At 53.7% G+C, this 26,655-nt stretch overlaps 7 protein-coding genes across 7 annotated transcripts; 4 read left to right on the forward strand and 3 right to left on the reverse strand.

The window, feature by feature from the left end:
• Positions 1–901: 901 nt before the first annotated feature.
• Positions 902–1,927, forward strand: N7462_003027 (uncharacterized protein; the record flags this gene model as incomplete). The annotated part of the gene is made up of 2 exons (XM_057074753.1): positions 902–1,475; positions 1,566–1,927. 2 exons carry the CDS (start codon positions 902–904, stop codon positions 1,925–1,927), a joined length of 936 nt encoding a protein of 311 aa, XP_056934258.1.
• Positions 1,928–2,108: 181 nt separating this feature from the next.
• Positions 2,109–5,594, reverse strand: N7462_003028 (DEAD/DEAH box helicase; the record flags this gene model as incomplete). Its single annotated transcript, XM_057074754.1, has 10 exons — positions 2,109–2,140; positions 2,205–2,319; positions 2,408–2,828; positions 2,912–3,358; positions 3,418–3,579; positions 3,655–3,826; positions 3,886–4,363; positions 4,423–4,605; positions 4,684–4,932; positions 5,004–5,594. The coding sequence occupies 10 exons, from the start codon at positions 5,592–5,594 to the stop codon at positions 2,109–2,111; spliced, it is 2,850 nt and encodes a 949-aa protein (XP_056934259.1).
• A 2,722-nt stretch (positions 5,595–8,316) lies between these two features.
• Positions 8,317–8,703, reverse strand: N7462_003029 (uncharacterized protein; the record flags this gene model as incomplete). Its single annotated transcript, XM_057074755.1, has 1 exon — positions 8,317–8,703. The coding sequence occupies one exon, from the start codon at positions 8,701–8,703 to the stop codon at positions 8,317–8,319; it is 387 nt and encodes a 128-aa protein (XP_056934260.1).
• A 2,560-nt stretch (positions 8,704–11,263) lies between these two features.
• On the forward strand, positions 11,264–16,232 carry N7462_003030 (DNA-binding E3 ubiquitin-protein ligase SNT2; the record flags this gene model as incomplete). Its single annotated transcript, XM_057074756.1, has 2 exons — positions 11,264–11,819; positions 11,947–16,232. The coding sequence occupies 2 exons, from the start codon at positions 11,264–11,266 to the stop codon at positions 16,230–16,232; spliced, it is 4,842 nt and encodes a 1,613-aa protein (XP_056934261.1).
• Positions 16,233–17,276: 1,044 nt separating this feature from the next.
• On the forward strand, positions 17,277–18,753 carry N7462_003031 (quinone oxidoreductase; the record flags this gene model as incomplete). Its single annotated transcript, XM_057074757.1, has 4 exons — positions 17,277–17,301; positions 17,508–17,774; positions 17,883–18,019; positions 18,199–18,753. The coding sequence occupies 4 exons, from the start codon at positions 17,277–17,279 to the stop codon at positions 18,751–18,753; spliced, it is 984 nt and encodes a 327-aa protein (XP_056934262.1).
• A 2,617-nt stretch (positions 18,754–21,370) lies between these two features.
• pdeB (3',5'-cyclic-nucleotide phosphodiesterase PDE2) lies at positions 21,371–24,480 on the forward strand (the record flags this gene model as incomplete). The annotated part of the gene is made up of 2 exons (XM_057074758.1): positions 21,371–21,551; positions 21,638–24,480. 2 exons carry the CDS (start codon positions 21,371–21,373, stop codon positions 24,478–24,480), a joined length of 3,024 nt encoding a protein of 1,007 aa, XP_056934263.1.
• A 1,210-nt stretch (positions 24,481–25,690) lies between these two features.
• Positions 25,691–26,370, reverse strand: N7462_003033 (Rdx family protein; the record flags this gene model as incomplete). The annotated part of the gene is made up of 2 exons (XM_057074759.1): positions 25,691–26,125; positions 26,194–26,370. The coding sequence occupies 2 exons, from the start codon at positions 26,368–26,370 to the stop codon at positions 25,691–25,693; spliced, it is 612 nt and encodes a 203-aa protein (XP_056934264.1).
• Positions 26,371–26,655: the final 285 nt, after the last annotated feature.

Here is a 26,655-nt window from a genome sequence, read left to right on the forward strand (position 1 = left end):
TTTTTGGACGCATAAAAATAAGTTACGGTATAATATGGGTTGGGTTTTGCTTTCTCCTGTCATGTATGAATGAATATCTGATGCGTATTCCGACTACCGATCGCCTCGGCGGAGAGAGATATATATATACTACAACTCGGTTATCGTTCGCACCAACACCATTACACTATGCATCTCTCATGTCATACCACGCAGTATACTCCATATACAGACAACTAGCTCCTCCACGAGGCGAATATACTGAATATATCCGTGGCACATCTCATCTAAGCACCAGGAAGAATCGCCTCTAGAACGTGCCCCTCCCCGACGAATCCTCCTGGCCCCCCATCAGACACCATCATTGGCGGGTTCTCCCGTGCCGAAATGCAACCACGGAGGACACGGAGGATCGCAAGCTCATCCGTGAATATTTTAAGAGATCGGAATCGCTCCTGGGCTAAGCTTCCCTGCCCAGGCGGTTCCTTGACTCCTCCATTTCCCCCTATCTTCCTCCCGGCTACCCTACTCCTGCCTTAGTGCGGGGCTTGCTGTTACATCGAGTCACAAGGGCGCCTTGGTGACCGGGGGTGCCCTATCACCATAGCCAGTGCCAACATGAGGCCATGATCTCGATCAGTTGCGCCCGTTCTGTTCGGGCTAGGGATCGTCGGCATGTGGAATGCTGGGGGAGCTGGTCATCTTCCCGCAACCTCGTTGGCCGGCATGACCGCCAAAGTCACCTATATATCGGTCACAACAACCCATAGGGGGTAGGACTGTGTCTATAAGTGGGCTGGTGACTGATCTACGAATCCTTCGAACAAATCCCAAGGAGAGGGCATACTAGACTCGCGCATATATACCTGCTTCGCGGCTGATCTGTTTCTACCCCTTCGCGTCGAAGCCGAAGCCTACCACAATGAAAATTTCTATTTATGGATTGACGCGAGCTTTGCTCTGTACCCTCTTGCTCCTACAGCCGGCGGGTGCGTTTCCATGGCCCGGATTACTGCAGCGAGCAACCACCTGCAATGGTCACTCTGAGTTGTGTAGCCGTTCATACTCAAATGTCTCATTCGTGGGCTCGCACGACTCGGCCTTCGTGGGGGACCTCCCCCAAGACAATCAGAATATCGATGTCACGGCGCAATTGAACATGGGCATCCGTTTCCTGCAGGCACAAACACATCATTCGCTCCTAGACGACGATGTCCTAGAGCTATGTCACACTTCCTGCTTGCTCAAGGATGCCGGTACCCTGGAGTCTTACCTGTCCACCGTCAAGGGCTGGCTGGATTCAAATGCGGACGAAGTTGTCACCCTGCTATTGACGAACGGTGACTCTGTCGCGATCTCCAAGTTCGGAGATACGTTTGCAAGCAGTGGAATCGATAGCTATGCGTATGTGCCGTCGTCGAATCCCATTTCTATTGACGACTGGCCGACCATCGGCGACCTGATTTCGAGTGGAAAGAGACTAGTTGTGTTCTTGGGTAAGTTAATCATATTTCAAAGAGATAGAGACAGATTATGTGGCTCTCTCTACAATTTCTTTTTCATCATGTTGACGACAAACATCACAGACTACGGTGCCGACACCACCCAAGTAGACTATATCCTCGATGAATTTGCCTATTACTTCGAGACATCCTACGATGTGACTGATGCGAGCTTTCCGAGCTGTAGCATTGACCGGCCCGCCGGAGCCTCCGCGTCAGGCCGGATGTACATCGTCAATCATTTCCTTGATATTGATATCCTGGGGATTGATATCCCGGACCGCGACGCTGCATCAACCACCAACGCCGTGAGTGGTGAGGGCAGCATTGGGGCGCAAGCATCCGAGTGCGAGGCATTGTATGACCGAGCTCCAAATGTCGTGCTGGCAGATTTTGTGGACAAGGGCGCGGTGATTGACGCACAGAATGCACTGAACGGGCTCTAGAGAATGTTTATAATGCATTATAGTATGGTGACCCTTTGACTGAATCTCGATGAATTATCCCATGAAAGGAAATATCTACTCCAAGCGCCAACGCTCTCTAATGCATACGCTAATTCAATCACTAAATACTGGATTTTCCAGATGCCATATTGCTCAAAATAGGTCAATCCAAGCTTCATGCTTATTCCTCCAACTCTAGCTGCATCTCTCGGTCTACCGAACGACGGTCAGTCAACAATCCATACCCACGTAATCAAGGATAGCAAAAATCACCTACCCCATATCTTGTTCGCCGAAGCAACAATGGCCTCTGCCTTATCCAGTAACTTCGCCGCAAACCTCTCAGCCTCGGTAGGGTGAAGCTGATGCTTCTGCGTCTTCCGCGGATTCACCTAGAGCGCCATGTCAGTACCTAGTCCTTGCACTATACCGCGTAACATAGCAGTAGAAAGGAGACAAGGAAGCACTGCGAAGACATACCATCATAAGCACTGGCACCAAGTCCTTTGGATCTGCCTCAGCCAAGGCGCGTAGATTCCGAAACCCATTCTCACGGAGTAAGCGCGCCGTCCAGCTCTTGACGAACATGACCTGCGCCATCTCGAGCAGATCCGCCCGGGCGCCTGCCTCGAGCCGGTCACGCATGTGGTCGAGCACGGCGGCAAGCATGCCCCAATTCATGCGCTGACAGAATTTAACGATACCGGCGGCGAAGCCGTGACATTGCTGCGCGAGGGTTTGGACGGCGCCGCGCGGGATGCGGTAGCGCTTGGCGATGGTGGCGAGGGGGACTTCATTGCTGAGGTCGCGGAGTTGGAAGGCCGTGTAGGCGCGGCGATAGATGCGGGCTTGTTTGATCTGGATGGGGTTGGTTTTTTTGAGAGAGGCGCCAGATTGAACCCTGTGGCGGACATGGTGAGCGAAGACCTGGAGATATATGTCTGGGATTCGTGATATAGGTCTTTAGGAATGCTGACAACTTACATATTATTGACGAATCCTGGCTGGACACCGATGAACTGCAGGGCACGGAGGCCACTTTCGTCTAGATGGTCCAGCTGATCGCGAAAGATTTGCCAATCGATTGGCGTGTCCATGGAATTTTGCAGGGGTGCAAACATATAGAATATGTGCATATCGCCATCCATGACGAATGCTTGCAGGGCTCGCTTCAATTCTTCGTGTACAAAGAGCCCGTCTTCCGGGGTGAATGCTGATGCAACGACGGCCTGGCCGAGGTGAGTTGCCTCGTAGGACTCGTCTTCACTGAAGAGCAGAAGCCCTTCATCGATCAATTCCTGGAGGGCTGATTTCATGATACTGTATACGAGCTTTTTGTCGAGGGTTCGGTAGAGAAGGGTACAGCGGACATATTCTTTAATCGCCTCGTCTCCAGATACTAGGCCAGTGGCGACTGCTTCCAGAAGTGCTCTATAGAGCAGATACTAGTCAGCGAGGGGCGGAAAGCATGCTGAAAGAGGTGACCATACCGCTTCATTCCTCTTTTTTCGGGGGCCAGACAGCTCCCAATAGCGGGCATATCTGCATCTAACAGATCGCAGACAGCTCCAAGATCAGCTTTCACGCATATCAAATATGTCTCTCCCGCTTCGTCTTTCCCTTTGCGTCCTGCACGTCCGCGCATTTGACGTCTGATGTAATTAGCATGGGGGTTTTCATTGGAATGAACATGAAACAAAAAAGAAAATACAGGGGGGGCTTCATACAGCATCGCGGGCCCTACCAGTTCTCGCCCCATTCGTGCACCATTAATAATGACCCTGCGAGCAGGGAGGTTCACGCCAGCAGCTAAACTGCATGTAGCCACAAGCACTCTCAATACACCCTGATCGTAAGCTTGTGCAATCAATTCCCGCTCCTCCGTTGTCATCCCAGCATCTAATCAAATCTGTCAGTCGGGCAAAGTCATCTCATCGGATATATCAGAACCAACGCACGGTGGAATCCGGCCCCTTTGACAATGGTCTTTTCTAGCACGGGGTCCAGGCCACATGCTAGACTCCGAAGGTCCGCAAGTAGATCCAACCGTTTGCTGAATTCTTCCGCTTGCTCTGAAGACAGCCCAGGCATAGCTTCGCTAATGGCAGCCGCGTGTATCTGACATGATCCACGGCTACTACAGAAGACGAGGGCACCATAGCCTGCGGACGCAGTTTCCACAGCCAATGCTACCATGGCATTTGTCGCCGCATTGCTGAGTTCGTCGTAGGCCGAGGGCTCGATGATCCGATCCGGCGGAATCGAGCCGTGCAAAGAGGTCGAGGCAGTCAGCTTGGATGCCGTTTGAAACAGTTGTCGGGACGTTGCTGCCGGATAAATGGCATTGTCGTAGACAAGGTATTCATCAATGGGGATGGGCCGATGTGTGGAAATGTAGAACTTGGCGTTCATCCACTGGGCTAGCATTTCCGTATTCTGAAACCACATCAGCCGGTCGATCGCAACTGAATTGTCAGAATTTTTGGGGTCCATACCGATAGAGTGGCGCTCATGCCCACAATTTGAATGTCTTGCCGAAGGAGCAGTAATTTGGTGATCATGAGCTCGAGTAAATATCCGCGATGCTCATCGTCGAGCATGTGCAACTCGTCGAGCACCACCACACCCAGGTCCCCTATGCTACATTCTTCGATCGCAGAATTTATCAACGAATTTGCCTAGGGATCATCATACATTAGAAGAGATGGGGAAAAAAAGGCTGTATGCAACCCAAAGCAAGTGATTTGACGGCACACCTTCTCTATAGTACACACAGCAATATCAGTATCCGCCCAGGTCGCCGTGGTCCGGCTTCCGCCAAAAAACCCAGTAACGCGGATCTGTTTCTGCAGCTTCTTCCATCGCTTGGACGGGAACGAAGTCTCGTCGGGCTCATCCCCAGGGACCTGCCTCTCCACTTCCTGGACGATCCGGCGCATCCATTTCAGCTTCTCCTGGACTAGCGCGACATAAGGCAGAACGAGGAGAGCCTTACGGGCGGGATTCTCGATGATCCGTTTCAGCAAGAGTACATCCGCCACCAGCGATTTCCCCCACCAGTGGGGGCCGTGTAGACCAGATGCCGCTCGCCCGAGAGTAAGCCGCGGGCTAATAGACACGATGCCTGCCACGGGTAGATATTCTGGACGCCCAGTGCCGCGAAGTTGGCCGTGAGCGCCGCCGGCAGCCCGTACTTGGGATTGGCCAATGAGAGCAGAGGATTCTGGCTGGATCCCGGCGCGGTGGACACGCTTCTTTGCTGGTGCAATCCCTCGTCGGTGGGTGTTGAACCGGGGCCTGGGTGAATTCTGCTGGCCCGGAATCGATTTACAGGAGGGGCCGGCGAAGCTCGGGCGGAATTCAAGGGTGTTGATTCCACGATGTCATCATCCGTTAGCTCGTGCCACCGTGAGAAAGGCTTAGACTCGCCGGTTCCTACGAGGACGGTCTCAGAAAATGATTGCTCGGTGGTCGCCGTTGATGGCCGCTTTGTCCCCGCTACTGGAGGTACCTGATACGCTTGGCGACGTGCGATATCAATCGAGGTTTCGACGCCGCGGGACTGGAATGGCGGAGCGGGGTCGACATGCCTTGCGCCTCGGGCTTCTTCACGCAAGAATGAGGTTGGCTGAGGGAGCATCACACTTGAAATGAGCCGATCGTCCATCGTTTCAGTACCTTTTTGCCCACCCCCTTCGTTGTTTTTTTTTCCAACGTAACGAGCGTGTTTTGGTCGCGGATGTGGTGCCTCAGGCAAGGAGGTACAGTATAAGCTTAAGCTTAGATAATCGGTTCCTGGATCGCCGCGTTCACGAGACCAAAAGGCAGAACTCCGTCAATGCAAGTGGGCTTGAACCAGACCAGCTTCTCTCTTCCGATCATATAAGCCGAATGGCGTGTCTTTTGGAAGAATGATGTCCTCCTCCGCTGACAATGAATCGCCTGGAATCCGGGACCCCAACCCAGGGCCCCCTTGCACTGAATGAGTAGTGTCTGTCGATCGAGTGCATGGGCATGGGCATGATGACCAACATCCCGCCGGCAGATGGGGCCCGGGGTGCAGGGGCCGTACCACATTGAGGTGGGGGATTTCATGACGATCGGGCCCACGATAAGTCTGCCTGGTGTGATTACGCCAGATTGACTCTAGGGCTCGCATCTACGGTGTGCTGAGTCTGCTGCCTGGTCCAGAGCACGTTGGGCCGAGTACGGTGTCGGGACGGAGTACTGTAGTAATCTGTACAGATGTCGACGAGGGGCTTAGTGGGTTGTGTGTGGGCGCACTTCATCGTCGGTGGACCGCGGGACTGGAACCAGTCCGGCCTGGAAACGGAGCATGTGGCGTCAAGTCGAGGAAAATTTCTTTCTCTCTTGGGTTCCTCCGCTCGAAGAACATGGCGGGCTCGATCACAATGCCATCAGAAGGAGAGAGTACACGGTTCTCAGTCTAGACTGGTGGGCAATGAAACTACCATGTCAAATGGGAGTTGTAATGTAGGTCCGTATTCTCATTCCTGGCAATCCAGCAGAGGCATTGTCATTTACCCTGAAACCAACTATATCAACTCGTTACCTGTCGCGAAGACCCCAGTTAGGCTGCCGACGAGCCGCTCTTTGTTTTTACCGCCTGACTGGGATCCTCCGTCCAAAATCCCACTCGAGCAACGTGGGCGAATCAAATTCCTGGCCGGAGCGGGCAGGTTGATAGGGAGTGGGCGGCGGGCATTTTAAGCGTGCATCGAGAGAGAACCGGTCGCGTTGGAGGGGTTCTCATGCATATGAGAGAGAAAAAGAAAGAGAAGGAGAAAGAAAGAGACAGCGAGAGCTGCAATAGAGGACCAGCATCACTCTCTCTCGTAAGATGACCTCGTGCTAGTTTTCTAGGCTTCGCAAAGGTCTGGGTTTCTCGTCTCGGACTACCCTGTCATGCCAAGGTTGAAAGGATGCATCGTTCGTACTACTAGGGAGCGACAAAGGACTGTCTAGGCCCCGCGATCATAATTCATGGTCCTACGTTGGCTGGCTTATGCTCCAGGGCCGGGCTTTCATGTCATAAGCCCAAATTTTTCATACTGAAACTGTTGTGAGCTTGACCCTCTGTAATTGGGCTGGGGAGGGGGGAGGGTGGATTGGGAGAGCATATTACTCTGTCCGGCAATTTGCCCCCTTCTCGGAGGCGGTCTGATTCACACACGCTCCCTGGACTATCGGCACGTTCTGGGAGCTTTGGCCCACGCAAATGCAGGGTGGCGACACGCAACAGCCGCCGGGAGCAAATCATTCTCGGCCACCAGCGGCCAGTTGTCGGCGCGGCGGATCATCATTGGACCGCCTGGGCGGTAGAAGTTTAAATTAGGAATCCAAGACGAAATTGGGAAATTTATGAGAGAAAATCGAGGCAAATGCGGAATGAGGGAAATTAGGGGGGTTTCTTTTTCAGGGATTTGAACGATTCGAGCGATCTTCGAGGCTTTGATGTCAATGGTTAATTCAGTCAAAGTAGAGGATAAAATAGCATAATTAGAAGGACACACAAGAGAGGAGGGATGGGGGTTTAGGATCTTCATAACGAACCACACACTCGCGCACACACTATCCTTCTGTAACAGAACCATTTTTGGAGCATAAACACCATTTCCATCGAGCGGAACGAACATGGTCAAAATAAAACAGATGATACGATCCCGATATCTCTGTTCTGATTAGTTTCGATTCGTTCTGATTAGTTCTGTCGTCGGGATTGTCTGAAATGCATAGCGATAGCGGGGCCCGTCGCCCTTGCTTCGCTTTGCTGGGCCTTGGCCCAAATGGTTCCGATGGGGCTCGCGCACGCGGGCAGGCAATATTTCTGAAATAGTCGACCTCCCCCACTCGGCGTCACAGCCCCTCGTTAAGAATGAATCGTACGATAGCATACGACTCCGTTGGATGGATGACTGAGTGTTCACCGATTGATCATTTCATCATGATTGCATGGTACACGAATTGAAGACATTATATATACCTCTCTCTTTGACATCAGATAAATAGATATATGAATATATATAATAATCCAGGTACACTGACCGATATATTCTTCCTCGTGGAATTCCAATCCGGCATCGGGGCTATACGACGCCTCCTTCAATTAACCTCATTCCCTACTGGTAGCGAGATATGCGATCAATATTCCGACACTATTGACAATCCGCTCTCGGGTGTCTTCTTTCCTTTCCTTTTTTTTTTTTTTTTTTCGGACCTTGGGCCTCTCTCTTCAGGCCCTCCCCTCCCCTCGCGCAGCAACAAGGGAGGATAGGACGGCCCATACTTTGGGTGCAATGTGGTACAAAGACCCATCTGCGATCGCTCTGGCCCAGCCCCTTTCGACCCCCCCCGTTCTCCCCAAAAATTTACGGAGAAAAAAAAAAGGACAGATGACCAGGGAATATTGGGGCTAAATAGAACGGCTCTACTCGCTCCATCACTCGAATGAATATCATGTAGATGGGGAGGAACTCAGGCTTCTGGCGCAGGAGGTCCCTTCCCAGCTCCGTCACAGAGACGCAGTGTGTCCCAGGTACCGTTGCCGTACCCTGCCGTACCGTAATCTTTCCGCAGGGATCGTTGATGTGTGGAGTCCGGCTAGTGCCCTTTTTGCCCACGTCGACCACAATATCACGAACGGCCTCGCCCTCACCCTCTGGGCTTGGATGGGAATCATTACACGCGAAAGCCCAGACACAGACTGGCTGCCCAGCAATGTTCATAGGAGATCCCCCGTATTCGTCCGAGGCCATTCTCAGGCGATGGTCGGACCCAAGACGATCGCCCCGGGGAAAATCCACCACGGGGCGGGATGGGAACTGCAAGTGGCAGAGCTCAAACCAGACCTCACACAACAGGGTGCCCCCCTCCCCTTCTCCCTTCAAATGGGGCAGAGATCGGAAAGCTTCGCGTGACGGTGTGATGGAGAGGGCGAGAAGATGACTGGCGTTGTCTGTTGGCGCAACCCACGGATCTCAGCCTGGGCAGACGACCGGCCCTTTGGTCGGGAGAGGTGCGGTCAACCTTTTGCCCCCAAACGCGCGCCTCCGACGTGATAGCATTTACTCGACTCGAGTGGCTCCGTCGGGGTTGGACTCAAGAGCCCCGACCGACGAGAAGCGTGATCGAGTCTGCAGCTTTGATTCCCTAGGAGACTGATGGGAGGTCTTGAGGAACCCTCGTGAGGAAATCCCCGTCCCGGTGGCTTCGGAGGGTCCTGGGATGCCCTTCGTCCTCGCGAACTACACCATCCGTTTCTCCTTTAGTGGTTCCGGGCTCCACCATCCTTCTCTGCACACGAGATCGGGTCTGGTATTCTGCTGCCCGCCCGATTCGCCGTTCGGGGGATCAACCTTATAGTATCTCTCGAAGTCCCTCAAGATCCCTATACTCCGTGCTGGGGATCGCCGCGAGAACCGTTTCCTCACAATCCCGGTCAGGCCTGTTGCTCTTTTTTGCCCCTTCCAGTATACTCTGTATCGCGGCAGCACGTAGATCGACGAGCAAGGGGAGACGTAACGGCCCAATACATCGCTCGCGCGGCCTTTTTTTTTTTTCTTCTTCTTTCTCCCCTTTGCACGATTCCTTCTCTTTCTCCCCTGCGCTGTTTCTCTACCTGTTCTACGTACTCCGAGTATTCTGGGCATTCCACGTATTCTACGTGGTCTACTTAGCCTACCTAGTTTACCAAGTCTGCGTAGTCCACCTAGTTCACCTAGTCTCCCTAGTTTCCCCCGTCTACCTCGTCTACTTAGTCCACCTCTCTTATTCCGCAATTTTGGATTGCTATTGTCCGGAGCCTGCCCCCTCCTCTCCGTTTGACCGTAGATTCGGACTGGGCTCCTGCTGGTCTGCCGCGAAGACGGGGGCCGACCATTGTTTCGCCTGGATTTGATTTCCCTCGATGACCTTTGGGTCAACCGTTCGACGGCGTTGGAGGATCCGTCATATTCACTTATCGGGACTAGGGGCACGCTCGGGATCCTCGTCTTTTTTTTTCTCTTGCAGGTCTGCGAGTCTCTTCTAGATCCTGATACTCTCTCTCTCTCTCTTTCTCTTTCTGTCTCCCCCCCCCCTCTCTTCCCCTCGATCTATATTCCCGTCATACTCCCCCATTCTCCTCTTATCGTCTCCGTCTCTGATTATACTTCCCATCGGTCTCTCGTCCCCTTCCGACCCCCTCTGCTCCCTTCCCGCCTGCCCTCTATATATGCCGCGCGCCCTCGCTTGTCTCTGATCCGCCTCGATCTGGGGCATTGCGTATCCGCCGTCTGATTCCTGTCCTGACAATCCGGGGTCTTGTGTATCATCACCCGTTTTCGATCTCGCTCGATCCGGGTCTCTGGAGGGAAATTTCCCTGCTGTCCTTTGGCTCGGTGCCGGGTGGCTGCGCGCTTGTTTTGTTTCGTACCGCAGCGCTTCTTCCCCATCGCGTCTCTCCAGATTCGTTTTTTTTGCCTCCCACCACCTCTTCCTCTTCTTCTCTCCTCCACCTCCCCCTTCGCGCATTCCGCCAGTTCGATCTTGGTAAGTCGTATCTTTCCTAGTCCCCCTTCCCTATCGATGCTGCCATCGGCCTTCCGTCGATTGCCTTATTCTCCCTCTTCCGTCTTTCCCATATACCGCCATCTTCCCCCGGAATCCTTTTCGTGATCTCCGTCCTGGATTAGGTTGCTGGCGATTTCCCTTGATATCGGCCCATCCTGCCTCTCGCCGCTGCTGCCCTGTCGACGCTGTCGACGCTGCCTATCCGGCCTAATCCAGCCGTCACTTTTCTTTTCTTCTTTTTTTTTTTTTTGGCCCTCTCTATTGTCTCTCCAGACCCTCCATATCCCGCTCATTATTGAAGCCGTGCGAGATCTTGCCTCTTCCAACCATGACCCTTCCCAAACCCCTGCAGTGCATCCAATCTGACACGGGCGTGTCTGGTCCACTCTGGCATTCTGTGCCCACCTTATTTTCTTTTCCTTTCCCCCCCCCTCTCCCTTTCCTGCTCCCTGATGCTCTGATCCTCGTATCCTCTTCCCTGTTCCTGGTGTTCCCGCATCCCGCCCAATATCATTCTCGACTGCCCGCCTTGAGATTTTCGCCCCCCCCGGCCCTGGTTTCCACTTTTCCCACATATCACCCGCTCCATCCACGTACATGCATCCGCGCCACAGCGTCGGTCCGCACTCACTGACTGCCCACAGTATTCCCACCACACCACCACCACACCTTCGTGCTGGTCACGCGGGGTGTTCTCTCTATTTTGAATCCAGGAATTGGGATCTCCAACCCATGCCTGCCGTGGATGACTAAGTTTTCGACTCAATGACCACCAGCAACTCCCCGGAGGCTGTGGCCGATCCGGCCAATGCCTCCGCTGCGGCCCCTTATGGGACGCGATCGAGAGGCCGCAATGCGCCTCGGCCCAACTACGCTGAGGATCGTGACATCGACATGGAATTAGAGGCGGCGCCCACCAAGACCGCCAAACTGTCACCGGTCGTCAAGACCTCCACGCCCGTCATTCCGGAAAAGACGGCATCAGCACCACCACGGAAGAGTCTAACAAACGGCGTCAGCCTCGCCAAGGGTACCGTCGCGGCCGAGTCTGCCCCGAAAGAGTCAATTCCCGGCACCTCGTCATTTTCGGCGCGTCCAGAGGATGTCAACGGCGCGGGCTCGCTCCGGAAGCGCAAACAGCCTGCCAGCACCCCGACGTCGAGCACTAATACCGGCAATGCCGCGAAGCGCATCTTCACGTCCGCCCCGGGCGAGTCCGACAGCGGCTATTTCACGAATATGATGAGCTTCGAGGCTTCTGGCCCCTTCCTCAGAGACGGCCAAATTAAATCAGATGATGGTACCACATTTGCTGTCAATGGTAAGTTGTATTTTATTTGAAAAATTTTTTTTTTCTGGAGAACGAGGAGGGAAAAAAAAATTCTACGCGAGCCTCCAGCGTCTACCATATCCACCAACCAGTGCTCAAGCTAATCATCGCATTTTAGATCATGTGTATTTGATTTGTGAACCTCCAGGCGAGCCATATTATTTGGCTCGGATTATGGAATTTCTTCCGTCCAAAACTAAAGAGTCCGGCGTGATCGAAGCCTTACGGGTGAATTGGTATTATCGCCCCCGTGACATTCAGCGTCACAGCCCCGACACCCGATATTTGTATGCATCAATGCACTCGGACACATGTCCACTCTCGTCCCTCCGCGGAAAGTGTCTGATTAAACATGTCTCCGAAATCGACGACATGAATTCGTATAAGAAAGGCCGCGATTCGTTCTGGTACGACAAGATGTTTGATCGCTATATCCATCGACTATACGATGTCATTCCGACTAAGGATGTGGTCAATGTCCCGCCCAATGTCAAGCGTGTCTTGGATGACCGCTGGAAATTCATTCTGGTGGAAATGGGGAAAGGCAAGGAATTGACCGGTGCGGTCAAGACCTGCAAGCGCTGCCACCTGTTCGCCGCTAATGCTGAGTCGGTGGATTGCGCGGTGTGCCGCTCCACCTACCATATGGGTTGTGTTCGGCCGGCGCTCACCAAAAAGCCTGCCCGTGGCTTTGCTTGGGCCTGTGCACCGTGCAGCCGTGCCCAGGAGCGCAAACTCGAGGCGCGCAATACTCCTCTCATTGGGGAGACCCGAGCCGAGGGTGAGGACGAGGTGATGGAGGAGGAGGAAGAAGATCATCATCATCTCAACGGTGTCACAAATGGGACCTCCGTCAGCACACCAGCCGCGATCGAGGATTCGATGCCCCAACCCGAAACCGCAGAACAGATGGCCCAGGCTCGGATGTGGCCGTACCGCTACCTGGGCATGCACTGCCGCGTGGAGGATGCTCTTGACTATGATGATCGAATTTACCCGCGAGCCAGTTCCCGTCTCGGACCTCGTCACCAAGCCATTGTCAATCCCTGGCCCGGGCGTCCTGTGGAATACGTGAAGCCTGTCGAGCTCAAGAAGAAGTATTCGCGTGTCTCGGGCGGCGGCCAGAAAGTGACCAAATTGACCAGCGATTCCAAAGCAGCGCTGGAGGCTGCGAAGCAAGAGAAGGCCACCCGGCCCAAGTGGGTTCAAGATCAACCTACCGGTTATATTCAACGCGGAGAGGACGAACCAGTGACAATGAATAACGGAAAGCAGGCGCGCACTGCCGAAATATTGTTTAAAATGCCCACCGCTGACCAGCTTCCCGCTCGTGGCGAAGACGATGCGCCCGGCTCCCATCTGAGCGACGCTGAACGGGAGGCTTTCATTGACGACTATATGCGTCAAGCAAGGGAGTTGGCTCCTGATGTTGGAGTAGAGAAGTACTGTACCAACTTCTTGGACAAGGCTCTTGAGCTTCTATACTCAGAAAGCTTCAATGCCGATGCCGCACTTGCCAAGCTAAAGAAGGTCAATAAATATAAGGATCTTAAGGAACCTCATCTCCGGCCCGAGGAGTTGAAACTCTTCGAACAGGCTGTGGGTAAGTTCGGATCGGAGTGGCGCCATATCACCAAGCATGTCAAAACCGTTCCACACTACCAGATCGTTCGATTCTACTATATGTGGAAGAAGACTCCCCGTGGTCGACAAATATGGGGTAGCTATGAAGGGCGGCGCGGCAAGAAGGAGGTGCGGCGGCAGAGTGTTGTTTCATCCAAGTTGCTTGACGACGTTGCCGATGACCACGATGATTCCGCTTTCGACAACGAGAAAGCGGCGATTCAGAAGCGTGGGTTCCAATGCAAGTTTTGCACAACGCGGAGCTCCCGACAATGGCGACGTGCTCCCGGCGTTCCTCCAGGCACTACGGTTCCTTCTGAGCCCTCGGCGAAGAAGGACAAGGGCCCTATGCTCGCGGTCGCTCTTTGTCTCCGCTGTGCCTTGCTGTGGCGTAAATACGCCCTCCAATATGAGGACATTGATGAGGTTGGAAAGAGAATTGCTGCTAGTGGCAACAAGTCTTGGAGGCGACGTATTGACGAGGAGCTGCTCGCGCAGATGATTGTTGCTACCGAGACTCCTTTCTCCATCAGCAGTGCTACGGCAGCTACAGCGGTGGCCATCGGCATTCCAGTTGATCTTAACCCACAGCTTCAGCCCGAAAACAAATTGGACAAGAAGAAGCCTCGCAGTGACGTCCCGAGTACAGCGACATCTACCGCGACATCCGTGGAGCCTATGCCGAAGAAGAAGATTGTGGTGGCCGAGAAGACCGCCGAAGGGCTTCCTGTGGTCCCTGATCCGCCAAGAGCAAAGACTCTTCCTTGTGCGGTATGCAGCAAGGTAGAGCCAATGGGTGAAGAACATGTCTCTTGCCGAGACTGTCGCCTCACTGTTCATCGGAATTGCTACGGAGTGCCATCATACCGTGCCGGAAACAAGTGGCTCTGTGACATGTGCTCTAACGACCGCAGTCCTTCGATTTCTACGACTTATGAATGTGTCCTGTGCCCTGTTACATGGACCGAGCATGACCTTATGGAAACCACGAAGAACAACAGCCGAAAGAAGTCCGATCGAGATAAGGAGAAGGAACGCCTGGAGAAGGAGATGGTCACCGAAGCCATTAAGCTGTACCGCCAGCGACAGGAAGCGGTCGGCAAACCCGTCGGTCCTCGGGAACCTCTGAAGCGCACTGCCGGCAACAATTGGGCCCACGTGATGTGCACGTTGTGGACTCCTGAAATCAAGTACGGTGACGCGGTTGAATTGGAGCCTGCAGAGGGATTTGGATCCATCCCCAAAGATAGATGGCGAGAAGTTTGCAAGATTTGCAAATCGTCCAAGGGCGCTTGTGTTCCTTGCCATTTTACTGGATGCAATGCTCATTTCCATGTCGGCTGTGCTTTCCAAGCAGGGTATCGCCTTGGTCTTGATGTCACACCTGTGAAGGGCTCTCGTAAGGACAGCGTGCAGACTATCCGCCTGGGCAGTGAGGCTGGCATGGCCACGCCGGTCATCTACTGTCCCAATCACAGTGTCTCGACCACGGTTCATGAGGTCAGTGAGGCAGTTGGCCAGGATGGCCTAAATGCTCTGCAGCTCTTCGCTCGGACATATAAGCAAGCTGATCTCACTTTAACGGGAACCTCACGCAAGGCGGCATATATGCAACAATCAATCGTGCCTCCGGCTCACCCTGGCATCAGCGCAGCCCAACGACGTGCTTCGACCAGTAGTGCATTGGCAGCGCCTAAAGATACCCATAAGCCCCCACCCACACCGACCGAGGATGTGGCTGACGAGATGGATATCGACACTGAAGACCGTGCTCCGGCACCTCAGCCTGTCTCTGGAGTCACGACTTCTAGAAGATGTGTGCGCTGTTCGGCTGACTACAGCCCCAGATGGTGGCCTAGTCAACGCCGTACCGATCCTCGGGGTCCTCTGTCAAATGGAGTTGGACTTAACTCTGCTAGCCCATCCTTCCCTTCCCGTCATCTGGCACAAGGTTCATTCACTGCACACCCCAATGGAGACGCCCCGGAGCCAGCATACGAATGCCACAAATGCCACTTGAAGAATCCACCTGTACCCGAGCCCGCTCCCGACCCTCGACCTTCGCCTTATTCCGCTCAGCGTCCCATGCTTCCGCGTATCGGTGCTGGTCACACTTTTGTGCCGCACTCCCATTCTGCTCCGACCGGTGTACTTGGGCGTCCCCTTCCCCCTGCTCATTCACACAGCGCGCACTCGGGATATGTGGGAGGTTATGATCCAAGACCGGGTCCTGATTCCGGCCTGCGCAATGGCATGTCACCCCCTGTGTATTCTGCGGGGCCTCCTCCGCCTCCTCCACCTCATCACCTCGGAGGCTACCCCTCGGCGCACATCCCGGGACCCTCGCCGTCTCCTTACGCCAACGCAGGGCCCCCTCCGCCACCCCCGTCGCAGCCGTATGCCACACATCAGCACCAGAGTCCCTATGGTCCTGTAACTGCTCGATCACCGCATCTCTCCCAGGCTCCGCCTCGTCCATACCCATCCTCGGCATCCCCACCCATCGTGCAGGCAACCGTCAATCGGTCTCCGCAAACGTCGCTTAGTGCACTCAACGGAGGCCCGCCGCATCGCATGTACTCAGTGGACCGTGGAATAGGTGCGCCGTCGCATTCGCCGCCAGTCGCCCAAGCACGGCTTGACCCGCGCGGGCCCACTCCTCCAAACCGGCCGGGTGATACGCCTCCTTCGCTGGTGGCTGGTCGGCACCCTGGCGTGAATGGCACAAGCTCTGGATCTGGTGCTAGTGCGAGCCCGTCTTTGAAGAACCTTCTCTCGTGATAGCTTCCCTATCTCGTCCGTTGGCGACTTCGGATTCGGGAGTGTCCGTTCATCGGATTGTATGATACTTATGTGTTCCCCTTTTTCCTCTTGTCTACTTTTCTGCTCTGGTCTATTGCATATGTGTGTGGTACTCTGAACACCAAAAGCACCGCGGAATGGTCTGTTTCTTCCCCGTGAGATTTTCTTGTTTCATCCTCCGTTTCCCATGAATCTTTCTTTCCATGTGGCGTCTACTTGAACTCATGTCAGGGCCCATCTTTAGCAGTTTTCTTCTCTTTTTTTCTTGGCTTCTCTCCACCTGTTCCTCTTCCTCTTCTCTTTTGAATCCTTTACTTTCAACCCATCTTTCCCTTTGTCTGACATCTTCTCGGCGTCTTTCGATTACGGGCTGGAAAAACAACGTGGAGTCTTGACGGCAGGTGTGACGGCGGTTTCTTTTTCCTTGGACCAGACTGGACTGGGAGATGGGAAGTTTTCGTGGTGTGACGGGTTGCATGGAGTACTTTGTCGGGCTGGTGAAATTACTTTTCTTTTTTCCCCCTGTTTCTCTGCTATGATGATTCTGATTGATTACCCCCGTTTATACGGCTAGAAGAATTGATTCGCATTTGCTATTTCCCTTTGATCTCCTCCTACCTTCCAGTGTTCCCTGTAGTTTGTCATCATGGTGTTTTCTCTCTTCTCTGGTCTTCGGTTTCTCGGCAATCACCGTTGCTGTGCCGGTTAACCGCTGATGCCGCGGCTTCGAGTAGGGAGACGTGGATTCCAAGTGGTCGAGATACCTCGCAGTCACTTACTAACCGTTCGGGTCTCCACTGGGACTGCTGGCAGCAAGAGAGGCTGACAAATGCACGCCCCAGTGGGCACTGGCATTGCACAACTCCGACGGAGCCCAAGCTGCCTCAGCAACCAAAGCTGCGCGGCATATAAAAGAAATTGATCCTTTTGCCGCGAGACACAAGAGATCTCAAAAAACCATATCTCCACTCAAACCTCCCACTCTAACTCTCTTTTCCTCCTCACCTACTACCATCACTCAATATGGCTTCCACAATGCGCGCAGTCGGTAAGCCAGCTTCATCACCGATTCACCAGCTACAATTCCCCCCACCATAAATCTCCCCTCCAACGTACAACCATAAACCATTATTATCACATCACTCCAAGATCCCAATTCGAACCACAGCCACCCTTCGACCCCCTTCATTCTCTCCCCTCACAATATTCAACATGTCCACGATTGATCTCCCCAAACTAACCCCCCCCGCCCAGGCATCCAAGGCGGCAAAGGCCCCGCAACATCCCTCTTCATCGACACCATCGCCAAGCCCGCTCCAGCCCCGGGCCAAGCCCTTGTGAAGATTCGCGCCTTCGGCCTGAACCGCATGGATCTGCTCCAGCGCGAGGGTGTGTACCCGGTCCCACCGCAAGCGCCTGCGACCATGGGCGTGGAGTTCTCCGGCGTGGTGGAGGGGTTTGGCGGGGACGAGCCGTGCGATTTCAAGGTCGGGGATGAGGTGTTTGGGTTGGCGTATGGCGGTATGTTTTTTTTTTCTCTCTCATGGTGCATCATATTTGATGCATTTGCTTGCGTGCTCTCCTTTTGAGTGGCATTGTCCTTTTCGTTTTTTTCATGACATTGTCAAGATGGTTGGTGGGAGATGGGGTTGCTGATCTACGAGGGTGACATAGGGGCATATGCGGAGTACCTTGCTGTCTCGACGAAGATGCTGATGCACAAGCCGAAGGACTTGTCGTGGGAGGAAGCGGCCGGCGTGCCCGAGGTGAGTTTGATTCATTGAGTCTGCTCGTCACCGTCATGCGTTATGATTGAGCCATTTTGTCCTATTCGATGTTCTTTCATTCTCTATCTGTGCTATCTATTGCGTTCCATGCTTCTACATCTACAGATGAGCGGACCCAGACTTGAAACTAATGCGACCTTTTCGCAATTCTACTATAGACCTGGATCACCGCCTCCCAGGCCTTGTTCCTAATCGGCGATTTCCAAGAGGGCCAGTCAGTGCTGTGGCACGCCGGCGCTTCGTCCGTCTCCATCTCGGGCATCCAGCTTGCCAAAGCAGCGGGTGCTAAGGCCATCTACGCGACAGCTGGATCGCAGGAGAAAATTGACTTCCTGGAGAAAGAGCTCGGCGTGACCAAGGCATTCAACTACCGGACTGAGGATTGGGCCACCGAGATCCAGCGCGCAACGGGCGGGGCGGGTGTTAATCTCACGGTTGACTTTATCGGCGCAACCTATTTCCAAGGCAACCTGGACGTGGCAGCACGCGACGGGCGCGTGGTGCTGCTAGGTCTGATGGGCGGAGGCAAGCTGCCAGACGGGGTGAACATCGCGCCGCTGCTGATGAAGCGCATCCGGGTGGGAGGGCAGCACGCTGCGCAGCCGGGACGAGGAGTACCAGCGGAAATTGCGGGACACGCTGGTGTCGCATGCACTGCCGCGATTCTGCGATGGCACGTTCCGTGTGTTTGTGGAGAAGGTATTCCCGTTTGAGCAGATCATGCAGGCGCATCAGCTGCTGGAGAGCAATTCAACCAAGGGAAAGCTTATCTGTGTGGTTGAGTGAGATGTGTGTGAGGGGGATGCGAACCAGGGGAGCTGGGATGCTATGCCCCAAGGATCGAGTCTGTTGTTATCATCTTGTGAAGAAATCAAGAGATCAGTGCTTTGATGATGGATCGCAGCAAAAAAGAAAACGGGACGGAAATTGATGACAAGGATTTAAGCAATTCCAAATTCAAATGAAATAAAACCCAAATTAAATGAAATGGAACGCCCGTCAATACGTCTCTAGGGACGTTGGGGCTGCGCTAGTGTTTCCGCTGCCCATGTCAGGTCGAACTGGGATCGGAGTGGGGGTGGGTGATTGAGACAGTCACCCACCCATAAGCTGTGCTGTGATCGCCCTCTGAACCATGGACGATCGCACAGGAATCGGCTGAAAGTTAGCTGGGTGACGGGAGCAAGTTGGGGACCCTTGAGTGGCCAAGGAGGTTAGCGAGGAGGAGAGAGATGCAGCGACCCAGGAACGGTGGCGTGTTCCATCTTGACCAACCCCGGCCTGGCGTCAGTGACGAGGGCTTTGGTCCAGTCAATGTGCAGGGGCCATCCCCAGTTGAGTCGGGAGTGACGCGGAGTGAGCACTGTGACAAAGCTGACGAAAGGGGAGGGGGGTCCCCTTCAAAAACAGAACAGAGTTAGGGAACGACGAACAGTGACGCATCCCCTCAGAGGTCGATGAGATCATTGCGGAATTGGATCAGCCAGTCTCAGCCGGAAATCGAGGGAAGGACCATGGAGAGAGTCCTGGCGAAAATCATAAAAGGAAATCATCACAGCTGAACATTGGGGACAAATGATTGGTACCGATAGGGGATGAATTATATAAACATTGCAAAAAGACTGTCGAGGAGTAGTAGAAAGCTGGATGAGTGGATACGGTTGAATTATCGCACACACGAACACCGCCACCAAGGGATTTAATTCACCAGTCACACAAAAAAAGCCCCCAAACGCGACGGGAGAGGGGAGGGGGCTGCTGGGAAGCATGTTCACACCGGACCCGATCTCCACTATCCACTTTCATCGTTGCAGCGTCTCAGCCAGTGGAGGCATGCCGTCTGGCCTCGCTCTGGCGCTCGCACCCAAAGTGCCCGGCGGACTCCCCGGAGGCTCGATGGGATACTGTAGGCGCAGCCAATGACAGGCGTTGAGAACGGAGGATGTTGCCAATTTGGAGTGTTTCGGGGGGGCTTACCTAAGACCGTGGGCCTTCTAGAAAAAAATCTTGCGAGCGTCATTGGGAGGGCTCCACCAACTGGGATCGAGGCTCTGCAGGGTACACAGTGTATATGAAGGACCTGATGAGAGTAGGATGAAGATGAGACGAGCTGAGGATTGAGTTCAAAGAAAAGAGAGATTCGTGGTCATGGGATCGTCGTCTATCGATAAGGGCCCTGGTTATCTGCGTATCCTGGGTATCTTGGGTATCTCGGGGGAGGCGTATCTTCGTATCTTTGCACATCGCGACGTTTTCTGTGCCGTAATTTTAAGGTAAGGCCTCGAACGAAATGTAAAATACGTGCAGAGACGATCATCCCGTCCCGCCCCCCTCGGCCTTCTGGAAGCAGCAAAGAAGCCCCTTCCCCGTGCGCCCGCTCCTCCCCCTCCACTTCGCTGTTTTGCCTTTCGCCCTCGAACTTCTTGACTACTTGACTTCTCAACTTCCATCTCCCTCCAAACTACCCACCGCCCCATCCTCCACCCTTCGCCCCTCCCCTCTAACCCGAGAGCCATACTTGAATCCCAATACCCGCTCGGCTGCAGCCTCGATCATGTCGTCCTGACGACTCGCTCCCTCTCTGAAACTCGAAACTCGAAACTCGAACTCCCCAATCTCATCCCAAGCCCGAGAGACCAGCAACGTCTTCGGCTCTCCTCCTCCGATTCTACGGACCGCTTCCACAAGCCCATCCTACTATCGCTCCTTTGGACCGGCACTCCGGTCGAATCATCGCCTGTTCCGAGTCGCCCACCGGTCGGGTTGCGCGCGATCTGTTCCCAGTGCGAGGTGCGACGGCCGCTGCGTTGTCTCGGATCGTCCAGTCCATAACGCGACTCGGGCTGGATCGCTGCAGCGAACAACTCCATTGTTTGATTCGGGCGCTGTGTGTTAGGCTGGCCGACTCTTGTCGTTCCTTCGCTGGAGATAATTTGTTTGTCTGAGAAAGAGATTGTTCTCTGGCATCCATTCAGTGACGCTTGATCCGGGTCGCTTCACGTCTCGCCGCTCGTTATTCCCTCCGCTTTTTTCTTCGACCCCCGTCTTTGAAACACCCGTCCGCCACGACTCACACGTCTCTGGTCTCCCCTGATCCTTTTTCCTCGGACTACCGAATCTCCTCGCCTTTTTGTCTCGGTCGTCTCTGGATTCCCTCGAGTCGCCTCCCTACTGCCCTCTTCTCCCCCCACGGTCGTTCGAGCCTTATGCGAAGCAGGGCAGATCCAATCCCCTCGATTTCCTTTTCTCTTCAATCAACCCATTGGCTACAGTCCCGCAACTCCAGCGGCGTGGCCTGAATCGGTGCGAACGCCTCCTGTGTGTTACATGATGGTCGATCCCGTGGAATGTTCGGGCGTCTACATTGACGACCGAGTCCGATCGGAAAGATGGGTGCGTCGAAATTCCATCGACACATCGACCCTGTCGTCAATCGGGTCCTTGAATCTTCCTGAGGAACCGGAAGCGCTACAGGCCGATGTAGAGCACCTGTTGGGTGTGTGTAAAATGAGTGAGTTCTTGCCTTGGTCTATACTTTTTTTTCTTTTTTTGGATTGCCCCCTGGCTCGGTCGTTCCTCTTGCTAATGATGGCTTAGTCTACCTATGCCAGACCGGATCCTCCTTTGCCAACAAACTTGCCGAGCTCAGTGACCGATCAGGCAGTGATTGTCCTCCGATATTTGCGTTCTTTGGCATTGATTTTGGCAGTGATGAGTCAAATCTGGCCCGACGCAAGGCGAGCCGGGCCTCGTGGACGGACAATGCGCCCCCATCCCCGGGATCCATTCAGCGTACTTTCACTTTCTCCTCACACTTAGATGAAGCGCCCGGCCTAGCGCTTCTTTCCGGCGTTTCTACCGATATACAAGTTCATGATGGGCCGAACCTTGTCATTCCCATCGCCATCCTGCGCGCCGCTGGCTCGGACGCGTCTGGCGATCCCACATCGGAGCCAATCAGCGAGCCGCAAGCTCGGAATCCAGTGACTCTCGAGCACAAACAAATCGCAAGGTGCCTCGATGCCGGCGCGGTGGATGTCCTGATGACCCCACTTGATCGGTCCCGGATCCAGGGGTTGGTCGTCCATGCATATCGGACCCGGCGGACCGCCCAGAAGGAGATGTCTCGGTTTTTAGCGCGGAAGAAGTTGCGCAAGCTTTCTTGGGTTGGGGTTCATGAGGAAGAGCCATATTCCTATCTGAGAGAGGCGATGGTATCCAAACTCATGAAAGGAATCTGCAATCCCGAGGAAATCATTGATGATTTTCAAGAACCCGATCTTGATGTGGGACCTGAGCGTGCCATCTATATCAAGGAACAAGTTGGCAGATGGGAATTCTCGGCACATGAGTTTTCGGAGGATGAACTAGTCTTTGCTGCCTGTGAGATGATTTCTCATGCCTACGATATGCCCGGGTTAGAACATTGGCGGTTGACTCCAGGGGAGCTGCAAACGTTCTTGCTCGCCTGTCGGGCTGCTTACAACTCCTTCGTCCTCTACCACAACTTCCGCCACGCCATTGATGTTCTGCAGTCGGTCTTTTGCTTCCTGCTTCGCATTGGCGCTTTGCCTCCCTACAAACCGATTGGTCAAAACACCGTATCGCAAACTCCCATTGCTACTCTTCTCACTCCTTTCGACGCTCTTACGCTCCTCATCTCTGCGATTGGCCATGATGTTGGTCACCCTGGTGTCAACAATTTCTTCCTTGTCAAGCTCAACGCACCCTTGGCTCAATTGTACAACGATAACTCCGTCCTCGAAGCTTTCCATTGCGCCGCCTTCTCCCAGATTCTTCGTCGTCACTGGCCCGCTGCTTTCAAAGACAAGCAACTTCGAAAGCTCCTCATCAGTTCCATTTTGGCAACCGATATGGGCGTACACCAGAAGTTTATGGAACGGATGGGTTTCTTGGAGGAGAAGTTTTATGAGAACGGCAAGTCAGTTGATGGCTGGAAGCCCCAAGATATCGAAATGTACAAGACTCTGCTGTGTGGTTTGTTGATTAAATGTGCCGATATCAGCAACGTGGCGCGGCCCTGGAAAATTGCAGAAAAATGGACTCTGATTTTACAAGAGGAGTTTGCCAACCAGGGCGAGATGGAGAAGGAAGTGGGCATGGAAACCGCGCTCTTTGGCGGTCCGCCAGAGCTGGGCAATATCTACAAATTGGCTACGGGCCAAATTGGATTTATGTCTATTTTCGCTCTTCCACTTTTTGAAGGCATCTCCGACCTTCTACCGCAGTTGCAATTTACTGCTGATCACATTAAACAAAACCAGGCTCAGTGGAAACAACATGCCAACGATGAGCTACGGAAACAAGGTTTGCCTATCGAGCATGGTGTTCAGAGCACCGCGGTTTCCCCTCGTTCTCGCAGCCCGGCGGTACAGTCAGCCAAATCTGAGGAGAGTACTCCAAAAGCTCTTCCTGTCCAGTCCACGGACGACTCAAAGGACGTATTTCATCCTCCTGGGTCATCAGACTATGGAACTTCACCTGATGCATATAACGAGAACAACATCGAGCCAGTAGTATCGCCTGATACACCAGGTCCTCAGATCGAGATTACAGGCAGCCCAATCGTGCCGGAGATTGCCTCCCGGAAATCGTCTAGCGCGATGCCAGACCTCTCATACTTCTCGATCCCCGGTGCGCCACAGTCAACAAGAGGGTCTGTGAGTACGCAGTATCATACAGCCTTGACCGATACCACAAATCGCCCCCCAGGGGACCCAGCCGTCTTGGCGGCTGTACTTTATGCCAACTCAGCCACCAACGGTGGAGGTATTCCCCCAAGCATCACAGATCGCGATTATACGAATGAATCTGCACCCGAGAGACCAAGCAGCTCCCGCCAAGGACCCACCTCAAGCTCAACCCGTCACCATGCTCATCACAGCTCGTCCGTCCGTACATCTGGCCCGTCAAATTCCAATCGCAATAGTTGCACACGGACGCACAGCGTCAGTACCTATAGCAACAATATGACACCGATCTCACCCGCGACTAATGCCACGAGCTTCTTGCATGTGGATAGCGGGGACGAGAAACGGGTTTCGGATGACAGCGCTCCTCAAAGCGACCTCGGAGCCCCAGATGACAGCAGCACTCGTCCAAGCACGTCGTATGCTTCGCATGCAGGGGACCAGGAAAGTAACTATAGTCGCAGCCCCAGCTGTGGTGTGGAGACAAGCCACTCACATCCCGATGATGGAAGTCACAAAGAGTCATCTCATGCGACCGCAAATGGCACCCGCAGCCCAACCCAGTCCACCACTACTGGCGAGAGCATCAAAAATGAATTCCCGCAAGGAGTTCACGAGGACTCTCACAACGGTGTCTTGCGTCGCCTGCCCAAGCGCCGTAGTCGACTCCGGCTCGCGTTCTGGAAGCGCCGCAATCACCATCAGCAGGAAGTCCATGGCGAGAGTTGAATTTTCTCCTCCCTTTTCTTGTCATTTCTCCTGTTTTACCCTTCCACGTCCCGACCGGTTTCCCTCTTCCGGTTGGCTGTATTATGCGATCATGGTCTCATGAATGGTGCATTTTTGTTGTGATGAGCGTTGTTGATTCTGACGGTGCTGTATGATTTCACGACTCAGACTTGTTGGAGAACGATTTTGGGCTGTCTCTGACAGACTGTATACCTGATGATCCCTTTCATGATTTGAAGGACGCCGATGTCAGATTTACTGGTTGAATACGAGCCCGAGGCCCCGTTGTAAAAACCTCTTTGGCCAAAAGACTGGATTTTGTTGTCTGCCCTTGATCCATTTGTGCAAGAAAAAGCTGAACTGATTCACTTGTCTATAATCACGGTTCTCTTCCCCCTCCCCTTTATTGGTGAGCAATATACCGGGCCTACCTGACCAGCTCCATACTGGCTGCTGGGGGGGGGGCTATTTTTTTTCTTGCTCCACGGGTATTTAATATTATTTATTTACTCTTCTTGCATTGGGTCTTCGACCTATTTCTACTTTTGCCTCTACGATGATCATTTCTGGACATGGTTCAACGCACTTGTTTTCTTGCTTGGCTTTTTGCCACTCTCGTCCATCATGCACTTGTTTCGGGTGCTATTCGCTTACTTGTTTCTTTTTTTCTTGCACATTTGGAGGCTGCATTTGTGGTTTATGGATCGGTCACCTTAGAATCTGGATCGGGAATAGGTGGCGTTAGCTCTTTTGGATCTGTTTTCTATTCTATTCCTCTATCCTTTGTTTCTGACCCCATCTGACTGGATGGAGGGCATACCTCGGGCTTTCTCGCCTCTGTCGGAGATCTGATACTGGCAAAACCTCGCTGGTGTGCTCCTTTTTTTCAATATAAATATTGAACTTTGATGTGTGGATTATGCTTGTCTTGCAGTATCCGTAGACCAAGTATTGGGATCAATAGGAAGTATCTTTCAACGGAAGTCTTGAATTCGCTGAATCGACAAGCCTGGTCACCTCCATGCATTCCCTTGGGTTCTCTGGCGACTGACGATAGCGGCACGTCGACTACATTCATCCAATCCTTCTGGAAGAACTCCAGTGTATATACATTGACCACGAGAGTGGTTGATAGCTCTGTATTTCAAATAGACAACTGAACAAACCTCGCTAATATGCATCATGTCAATCTACAAAATGAAACGTCTCTTCAAGAGCAATCCTCACACTCCTTCTTGCCCGCCTCACCTCCTTCCGTCTCTGCTTCTTTCTTCTCCTTCTCTTTCTTCTCGGCATCTTTCTTCAACGCCCGATCCGTATGCCCCAGATCCCGCTCCGGAGCAATCACGTTCCGCACCAGCGCCTTCAGCGCCTTGACTTCTGTAGCGTCACAATTCATCAGCACTCGCTCCCCAGTCCCCCAACCAGTCCAACCATCGGGGATAATCGGTATATCGGTATACGCACCTGGGAATCCCCCGTCTCGCTTGCGGTCCCAGAGAAGGGTCTCCTGCGTCTCGATCGTGCCGGCCGTGGAGCTCGGCCGGGCATGCCAGATGGTGACAGTGAAGACGCCGCCGGTCCGGGGCACCAGGGCGACTTCGCCGAGGTCGGTGCTGAAGGTGGAGAGGAGCTCTTGGGCGAACTAGAGGGTTTCGAGTTAGTCCTTTGCCAGTGGTGCTATGGGTCACTTGCACATAGCAAGACACGTACATAGGCGGCGCGCAGCATCCAGCGACATTGCGTACAGAACTGGATCGCAATGCGCGGGAGCTGGACCCGTTCGAGCGCCGACGTCCCAGCATCGGCGGGCGGGGCCGAGGACGCTGGGGGCGCCACACTCGGGCCCTGAGCGAGGGTATTCTCAATGGGCGGGGTAGGCTCGGTCATGGCGAGAGAGGGTGGTGAAATGGGAAGGCTGAGCGTTCACGGACGCGATGTGATACGCAAGTGGAGCGGACGGATCCTTGGTGCAGAAACTACGGGGCTGCCCCTGCAGAACGGCTGGGTCGAGCGGGCCCAGGGTTGTTTCTTCCACGAGCTAAACGGGCTGGGAGTTTAAGCATCGGGCGAAAATTGGCAGCCGGTGCTCTGTCGGCCAAGGATACAAGTATAGTGTGCGATTGGAATTGGTGATGGCCAAGGGAGGGGGACTGAGGGAATGATGTCAGTGGG

This window comes from Penicillium macrosclerotiorum, assembly GCF_028827735.1.
Source record: "Penicillium macrosclerotiorum strain IBT 26536 chromosome Unknown utg000003l_segment0_segment0, whole genome shotgun sequence".
In the NCBI taxonomy this organism is placed as follows: domain Eukaryota; kingdom Fungi; phylum Ascomycota; class Eurotiomycetes; order Eurotiales; family Aspergillaceae; genus Penicillium; species Penicillium macrosclerotiorum.